Source organism: Nerophis lumbriciformis, linkage group LG24 (assembly GCF_033978685.3).
Source record: "Nerophis lumbriciformis linkage group LG24, RoL_Nlum_v2.1, whole genome shotgun sequence".
Taxonomy (NCBI): domain Eukaryota; kingdom Metazoa; phylum Chordata; class Actinopteri; order Syngnathiformes; family Syngnathidae; genus Nerophis; species Nerophis lumbriciformis.
In genome coordinates, this window is record NC_084571.2 from 3,975,001 (window position 1) to 3,985,000 (window position 10,000).

The 10,000-nt window shown below is 36.2% G+C and overlaps 1 protein-coding gene across 1 annotated transcript in view; it reads left to right on the forward strand.

The window, feature by feature from the left end:
- The first annotated feature begins 1,618 nt into the window (after window positions 1-1,618).
- Window positions 1,619-10,000, forward strand: part of kcnh6a (potassium voltage-gated channel, subfamily H (eag-related), member 6a) — an 85,341-nt gene continuing 76,959 nt past the window's right edge. The window contains exon 1 of the mRNA XM_061981339.1: window positions 1,619-1,857. Coding sequence (XP_061837323.1) covers window positions 1,782-1,857 — 76 coding nt within the window. The 5' untranslated portion in view covers window positions 1,619-1,781. The remainder of the gene's footprint in view (window positions 1,858-10,000) is intronic.

Genomic DNA, 10,000 nt, shown 5'->3' on the forward strand with positions numbered 1-10,000 from the left:
ATTACAACTTTCTTATCTCAAAATGTAGAAATTTACTTTTTATCTCATAATTTAAATTTTTTAATCTCATAATTTCGATTTTTTTATCTCGTAGTTTCGACTTTGTCTCATAATTTTGACTTTTTAGCTCACAATTATGACTTACCCCTAATTTCAAATTTGATCTCATATTTATGACTTTATATCTCATAATTTAGACTTTGTTATCTCATGATTTAGATGTTTTAATCTCATAATTGTGACTTTTTCTTTCATAATTATGACTTTTTCTTATTTCAAAATGTAAAAATTATGAGATAAGAATAATATCTTTTTATCTCATAATTTCATCTTTCTTATCTCATAATTTCGACTTTTCATCTCATATTTGTGACTTTTTTATCTTATGATTTTGACTTTTTATCTAATAATTTTGACTCTCTTATTTCATAACTTTGACTTTTTGTCTCATAACCTTAACTTACCATTGGAGTCGAAAATGAGCTTCAACTCTTCCATAGTATTTCGCTTGCTTTAATGAATATTTGTGTAGCAACTGACTGCAGGAAATAAAAGATCAGCATTGGAAAAAACACAAGTAGAGGACAATTCTAGTATTTTTTTTAACTGAATAATAATAACAGGGCTTTCATAACCAAGCATTGATTGATTGATTGAAACTTTTATTCATAGATTGCACAGTTCAGTACATATTCCGTACAATTGACCACTAAATGGTAACACCCCAATAAGTTTTTCAACTTGTTTAAGTCGGGGTCCACGTTAATCAATTCATGGTAAAATATGAAGGTATTCAATGAAGCTTATAAAAAATGTTAGCGCTAAAAGCTAAGGCTACTACTACATGCTAGCAAATGCTAAAGTACTATTTACTCCTTTTTTCCTCCATTAATATAAAATATATTTTATCATTCAGTACATCAGCATGTGTCTGCTTAATGAGGAAGTGCTGTAAATGCCAAAAAAAATGGCACTTTAGAAACAATAATAGCTTGTGACTAGCCTAGCCTAGCTTAGCAAACAAATTATTTTCAAAGAGAAATACACATTATGCTATGATGTTGACAGAACATTTTAATTTAGAGTTAGTTTCTTAACATATTTGGAGCACAATCCGCCATTTATTTGTTTTGAAAAAACGTTCAATATGTAGTATTTACACTTTCCTCGAGCACATTTTGTACTCAAACATCAACACGTTGCTAACAGACTATCACCAACAAACTACTTTATGGCCAACTCATTGCAATGATTTGTGAGCGGCTTTTAATTTGAAAGGCAAACAGACAGCTATTTCCGCCCTGCTGTGTTGCGGCCGACTTGACGCGGTGGCTCCAGTCGAGCGGCGGTACAGGAGGTAAGTGGTGGGAGTGGATGGAAGCAATTTGTGGCTGCGAGGAGCGTCTTCTCAGCACTTTTTTTGGGGACAAACGGATGCAGAATGTCGCCGTCGTGAAGCTAAATCTCTAAAAAGTGTAGTTTTCTGACACTTAAGCATCTTTCTTTTGAATCGCAGCTCATGTGGCGCGAACTTCACCCTTGTGTGTGTGTTATTTTTTCATTGCCGGCGTTATTTATGTGTGACATCCCGCATCCTCTGTCACCCTGGCAACCAGCCTTCATCCCCATCATCCTCCCGGCAGGCAGGCAGCATCCCTCATCAGCTGCTTTGTCCTCTCCTCTCATCTCTTCTCATCGCTCTCCTCTTAAGACTTTAAATTTGGCGCTCCTCATCACCGCTCCTTTTACGTTCCCGGAGAGGTTGATGCGTCGTGGTCAAGATGCCTGTGAGACGCGGTCACGTCGCCCTCCAGAACACTTACCTGGACACCATCATCAGGAAATTTGACGAGCAGAGTAAGTACACATATTAGTTATTGTTTTTTCCCCTAAGTGTTTACGTGACCTAAATGCGCTTTAACGTTGTTTTTTCCCGCGCGGAAAAAGTTCCGTGCCGCTATGAGTTCGGACTGAGAAAAGTAACAACGCACCTGTCAATAACGAGATGCTGGTTTTGTTTTTGAACGCACGTGAATCCGTTGAGAAATGACACCGCTCTTACGTGGAATCGCTGAAAACGCCACGGCTTTATGAAACGATGTCCCCTGGTGGCTGAAAGTAGGGTAGCAGCGCGGAAAAAGAGGGACGTCTTGACATTGTCACGGCTCGCTTTGGCAGGAAAGGTCAGTTATTTTGGAAAAAACGCCGTTTTTGAGCATGAAAGCGCTGAGGAACCGTGTGGCTATTTCGTCGAGATGGGATTTATGGCTCTTTAGACTGGCTCATTATTATTGTATGGAACGGAATAATTAACATTTACACAACTATTGCTCTATTGGTGGGAAATATTCTGACATATTGGGTCATACTTGCCAACCCTCCCGGATTTTCCGGGAGACTCCCGAAATTCAGCGCCTCTCCCGAAAACCTCCCGGGACAAATTTTATCCTGAAAATCTCCCGAAATTCAGGCGGAGCTGGAGGCCACGCCCCCTCCAGCTCCATGCGGACCTGAGTCCGCTTTCCCACAATATAAACAACGTCTACAGTAAAGCAGTTCGTCTGCCGTAAACAGCAATGTTGTGACACTCTTAAACAGGACAATACTGCCATCTAGTGCATTTGATGAAAGCACTTTTGTGCGTGCCACACAGCAATGCATCATCAGAGAGGGTGTTCAGCATGGTTAGAAAAATAGTGACAGAGAATAGAACAAGGATGGACAATTCAACCCTTAACTCAACAATGAGTAGATGAGTGTTATGTGTGTGTGTATATGTGTAAATAAATGAACACTGAAATTCAAGTATTTCTTTTATTTTTATATATATATATATATATATATATATATATATATATATATATATATATATATATATATATATATATATATATATATATATATATATATATATATATATATATAATAAAATAAATATATATTTATAGCTAGAATTCACTGAAAGTCAATTATTTCTTATATATATATATATATATATATATATCCATCCATCCATTTTCTACCGCTTATTCCCTTCGGGGTCGCGGGAATATATATATATATATATATATATATATATATATATATATATATATATATGAAATACTTGACTTGGTGAATTCTAGCTGTAAATATACTCCTCCCCTCTTAACCACGCCCCCCGCCCCCACCTCCCGAAATTGGAGGTCTCAAGGTTGGCAAGTATGTATTCGGTATAGATCAGTGGTTCTTAACCTTGTTGGAGATACTGAACCCCACCAGTTTCAAATGCGCATTCACCGAACCTTTCTTTAGTGAAAAATATTATTACATATATTTTTTTTAAATTCAAGACAAAGTTATATGTTTCTTTTACTGGTGCAGAAAATGAACCGTGCATGAACATCACCTTGTTCTAAGAACAAAACCAACACAGTGCATGAACTCACAACAAATTACTGCCAGGTTCAAACACCGAACTATCTATTACACAAGACAAGAAGAAGGAATCCAGCAGACAGAGTTGAATTTTACTCATGAGGAGAGACGTATAGGGCTGTACACTCAGTTCCAGTTTCCCCTGCGCTCTAAGGTACAGCCCCACGTGCTCCTCTATTTATTCGGGAGGTCCCTAGTTAACATCACTGAGGCTGCTTCTGAAAGGAGGGGTAATGCAAGCAGCCCCAGTAGACACGAGACATGATTATTCATAATGGAAATGTGCTGACACTCGTAATTACGCCCTGTCTCTGTTTTGTCTGCGTTGAGGTACTCGATGTCCGTCCTTGGCTGTCAGAAGGCAGGGTCTGGAAACAAACTGCTGACACAAGAATACTCGCAAAGCAAGATTACAAGTTGTGCCTTTGCGCAGATAGAAAAGTACAACTTCAGCACAATTGATAATAACTATAGTAACGGCCTTTAAGCATAGGAGTTGCGTGATAATTTATACATAATTATTCTAACATTTACACATCTGCAAATCAGATGGACAATTAAAGGGTACATTGTTTGTGGGTATCCATAACACGGTGATAGGGAAAAGTTTTTATTTGCAGTCGGGTGTGTCTTGACCTTCGCCGAACCCCTAGGGTTCGATCGAACCCAGGTTAAGAACCACTGGTATAGATAAAGCGCATCGGTGTATAAGCCACACCCACTAAATTTGAGAAGAAAAAATATAATTTCATAAATTAGCCGCACCGGACACTATATTGCCAAAAGTATTTGGCCACCTGCCTTGACTCACATATGAACTTGAAGTGCCATCCCATTCCTAACCCATAGGGTTCAATATGATGTCGGTCCACCTTTTGCAGCTGTTACAGCTTCAACTCTCCTGGGAAGGCTGTCCACAAGGTTGCGGAGTGTGTTACTAGGAATTTTCCACCATTCTTCCCAAAAGCGCATTGGTGAGGTCACACACTGATGTTGGTGGAGAAGGTCTGGCTCTCAGTCTCCGTTCTAATTCATCCCAAAGGTGTTCTATCGGGTTCAGGTCAGGACTCTGTGCAGGCCAGTCAAGTTGATCCACACCAGACTCTGTCATCCATGTCTTTATAGACCTTGCTTTGTGCACTGGTGCACAGTCATGTTGGAAGAAGAAGGAGCTCACTCCAAACTGTTCCCACAAGGTTGGGAGTATGGAATTGTCCAAAATATTTTGGTATGCTGGAGCATTCAAAGTTCCTTTCACTGGAACTAAGGCGCCAAGCCCAACTCCTGAAAAACAACCCCACACCATAATTTCTCCTCCACCAAATTTCACAATGCAGTCCGAAATGTAGCGTTCTCCTGGCAACCTCCAAACCCAGACTGGTCCATCAGGTTGCCAGATGGAAAAGTGTGATTCATCACTCCAGAGAAGGCGTCTCTACTGCTCTAGAGTCCAGTGGCGACGTGCGTTACACCACTGCATCCCACGCTTTGCATTGGACTTGGTTATGTATGGCTTAGATGCAGCTGCTCGGCCATGGAAACCCATTCCACGAAGCTCTCTGCGTACTGTACGTGGGCTAACTGGAAGGTCACATGAAGTTTGGAGCTCTGTTGCAACTGACTGTGCAGAAAGGGATTAGGACACCTGATTCTGATCATTTGGAAAGGTGCCCAAATGCTTTTGGCAATATAGTGTATATGCATTGTGAAAAATGTACACAGAAAGATTCTGTAAATGTTTATTTACATACCTTAATTGTTTCCAAATGGCAGTGATGGGCAGTAACAAGCTACGTGCAGCTTAACTACATTTCCCAGTAGCTTGGTGGAAGCTTCACTACTTTTTGAACGAGTAGCGATTCCTGTAGCTTCGCTACTGTTAGACTAATGTAGCTTGGTAGCTTACATCAAAGCTACAAAGAGAGAAAAAAGACTGCAAATCCAGGGCCCAAAAAATATGGAGAAAATACAATGACCTGGATGAATGAGAACGTCCATGATGATTGGTTGGTGTTCGTATGATGAATCACAGTTGGCTAAGGTTAGGGCGAAACATTACGGACCGGCCAATCAGAGGCAAGATAAGGCGGGTCATTGAGACTAGTACGCAAAATCATAACGGTCACGCACTCATGTCACATGACGACGAGGGAGTCAGAGACAGAGGGACGCTTCAAGCTGACCACTCAAAAGAAGAAGAAGAAACGTACTTGAAAATGGCAGAGGAATTAGATTAAATGTTTCCCTTAGTGATTAAAGATTACATGCAGGAAACCAGGAAGCAAAATCATAAAAGTCACACACTCGTGTCACAAGACGACGAAGGAGCCGGAGACAGAGGGACGCTTCAAGCTGACCCCTCAAACAAAAAAATACCAAAATGGCAGAGGTATTCTCTCTTGTAGATTAGGTTTTTCAATTTGTAATGAAGATGATGTCCAGGAAACCCAAAATAATACGTGTCCTTGGCCATATTTAGACAAATGTATGCGTTCTTTGAGAAAACAATGCCCCAAACCTTAGTTTTTAGGCATTTAAACTAGGGCTGCAACAACTAATTGATTAAAATCGATTATAAAAATAGTTGGCGACTCATTAAGTAATCGATTCGTTGGATCTATGCTATGCGCATGCGCAGAGGCTACTTTTTTTAAGTGTATTTTTATAAAACTTTATTTATAAACTGCAACATTTACAAACAGCTGAGAAACAATAATCAAAATAAGTATGGTGCCAGTATGCTGGGTTTTTTCCAATAAAATACTGGAAAGGATAGAAATGTAGTTTGTCTCTTTTATCCGATTACTAGTCGATTAATCGAAGTAATAATCGACAGATTAATCGATTATCAAATTAGTTGTTGGTTGCACCCCAAATTTAAACCAAAATCATAACTACTCTTTTCATCTAAGATGTGGAACGCAATTTTAGGAACACACATTAAGGTGAGTTGAGTTCATGAAAAGTTTTACTGCACATAACATTACCAACTGTTCCCAAACAACACACAATTCATTGTTGTTGTTGTTTTGTCAATATATAGATAGATGCTGTTTGTTTACTGTAGGCAGAGAAAATGAATAACATTATAGGGGTGGGCCAAAGAAAAGGCAAACTCGATAAATACATACAGTGGGGTGTGGGGACCCCTAGAGGTAGTAGTAGGGTGTCTCCAGTTAAATGACAGATAGTTAATAGTAATGGACGCTTATTGGGTCCATTTGTACACTCTCAGTTACATTAAGAATGCTATTATACATGTGGGCCCATAGATAGAAATACCGTTAAATGTAGCTTTAATGGAACAAGCTATTTTTGCCGCGTGGCTTGTAGTGTAACTTGCTACAATTCTCTGGGATACCTTCCCCTGTATCTTAGCTACATTTAATCCATAGTAATGTAAGTTACTACATTTTCCAAGTAGCTTGCCCATCACTACCAAATGGTGTCTGTAACAGGGCAGTAAAACGGATGATGAAACAAAACAGACGTCATCGTCATGGACCCACTAGCTGCAAAAGCTAGCTCTCCAATCAGCTAAACAGACTCAATAACTTCGCAGTGACCTTGTGGTGAATTTACAAAACTGAAACAATACAAAAAGAAAGCCATTGTAAGTTAATAACACTAACACAGACATTTATTAGCTAATGCCAATGATGCGAGCTTAATTACATTACGATAGCACATACATATATGCATAAAAACACTCCTACAGATCTCACACTTGGGACGGTTGTCAGGTTCAAACACTGATGACATCTATTAAACAGACGAGAAGCAAGGAATCATGAAGAGACAGAGTTCAATTTTGCTCAATTGAGGAGAGACGTTATTTGGGCTGTACTCTAGTTACAGATCCAAACTACGCTCCAAAGTCCAGCCCACGTGCTTCCTCTATTTATTTGGGAGGTCCCTGGTTACATCACTGAAGCTGTCGCTGAGGGACGGAGGGTAATCTCGACAGCTCCAGTTAGACACAATATATGACTATTAATGAAATGCAAATGTGCTGACACTCGTGATATCACCCTGTCTCTACTCTGTCTGCGTCACGGCACTCGATGTTCGGCCTTGGTAGTCAGCAGGCCGATTCTGGAAACAAACACTGATACGAGACTGGCTTTGCACAGATAGAAAAATAACAACTTCAGCACAATTGATAATAACTATAGCAACGGCCCCTAAGCATAAGAGTTGTGTGATAATATATACATAATTATTCTAACAATGGTTTAGTAAGAAATAATTGTTTTAGTTATATTGTAAATCTTACAAACGTTGCTTGGAGTGATAAAGGAAGAATCCAGACGAGTAGAAACGCTATGGATGGCTAGAAGACGGAACAGAACTTGTGCTTCCGATTGAACGCTCAGTCTAAACAGAAGGGCGCTGCAGCACCTGCAGTGAGCAAACTCGTCCAAAAGATGGCGCCATAGCACAAACAATAACACACCTTCTTGATTTTTTAAAACTATTTGCCTTATTGCCGTCAGCGAAGAAAAATACATGATTTAGCCGCGTTGTTTTTATAAGCCACAGAGTTCAAAACGCAGGAAAAAAAGTAGAGGCTTATAGTCCAGAATTTACAGTCATTTTATTTTTGTTTTGTTTTCATGCTAAACATTCCTTAAGGCAGTGTTTTTCAACCACTGTGCCGTGGCACACTAGTGTGCCGTGAGATACAGTCTGGTGTGCCGTGGGAGATTATGCAGTTTCACCTATTTGGGGTTTGTATATATATATATATATATATATATATATATATATATATATATATATATATATATATATATATATATATATATACATATAAAAATTGCATGAATACATAAACATTCATAAATACATATTTACACATATATACATACATACATATATATACATTCACATGCATACATATATATACATACATACATATATATATATATATATATATATATATATATATATATATATATATATATATATATATATATATATATACATACATACATATATATATATATATATATATATATATATATATATATATATATATATATATATATATATATATATACATATAAAAATTGCATGAATACATAAACATTCATAAATACATATTTACACATATATACATACATACATATATATACATTCACATGCATACATATATATATACATACATATATATATATATATATATATATATATACACATATACAAATTGCATGAATACATAAACATTCATAAATACATATTTACACATATATACATACATACATATATATACATTCACATGCATACATATATATACATACATACATATATATATATATATATATATATATATACATATATATATATACACATATAAAAATTGCATGAATACATAAACATTCATAAATACATATTTACACATATATACATACATACATATATATACATTCACATGCATACATATATATACATACATACATATATATATATACACATATAAAAATTGCATGAATACATAAACATTCATAAATACATATTTACACATATATACATACATACATATATATACATTCACATGCATACATATATATACATATATATATATATATATATATATATATATACATATAAAAATTGCATGAATACATATATATATATATATATATATATATATATATATATATATACATATAAAAATTGCATGAATACATAAACATTCATAAATATATATTTACACATATATACATACATACATATATATACATTCACATGCATACATATATATACATACATACGTATATATATGTATATATATATATATATATATATATATATATATATATATATATATATATATATATATATATATATATATATATATATATATATATATATATATATATCCATACATACATACATGTACCTAAATATATATACATACATACATACATGTACCTAAATATATATACATACATACATACATACTTATATATATAAGATTTTTTTGCGAGAACCTTTTTTCCATTTTTTCAGGCAGTAGTGATCTGCAAATAGTGTGCCGTTGTTGAGTGTCGGTGATGTAAAATACAAAGTGAACAATGCTAGACGACAGCAAAGACTTACAGCGTGTGGAGCAAAGACGGCGTCCACAAAGTACATCCGTACATGACATGACAATCAACAATGTCCACACAAAAAAAGATAGCAACAACTTAAATATTCTTGATTGCTAAAACAAAGCAGGTGCGGAGAATAGCGCTCAAAGGAAGACATGAAACTGCAACAGGAAAATACCAACAAAACAGGAAAAGCCACCAAAATAGGACAAGAACTAAATGTATGCGCACGGTAAAACACCAAAAAACTCAAAACAAGTCACGGTGTGATGTGACAGGTCGTGACAGTACACCTACTTTGAGACAAGAGCTATAGTATCCAACAATTGCGACAGCGACTTTTTATTGTCTACTGAATTCATTTTTTAATGATTTCTGCTGGTGGTGTGCCTTTGGATTTTTTCAATGAAAAAAATGTGCCTTGGCTCAAAAAAGGTTGAAAAACACTGCCTTAAGGTGATATCATATCCACATGCTTTGACTGT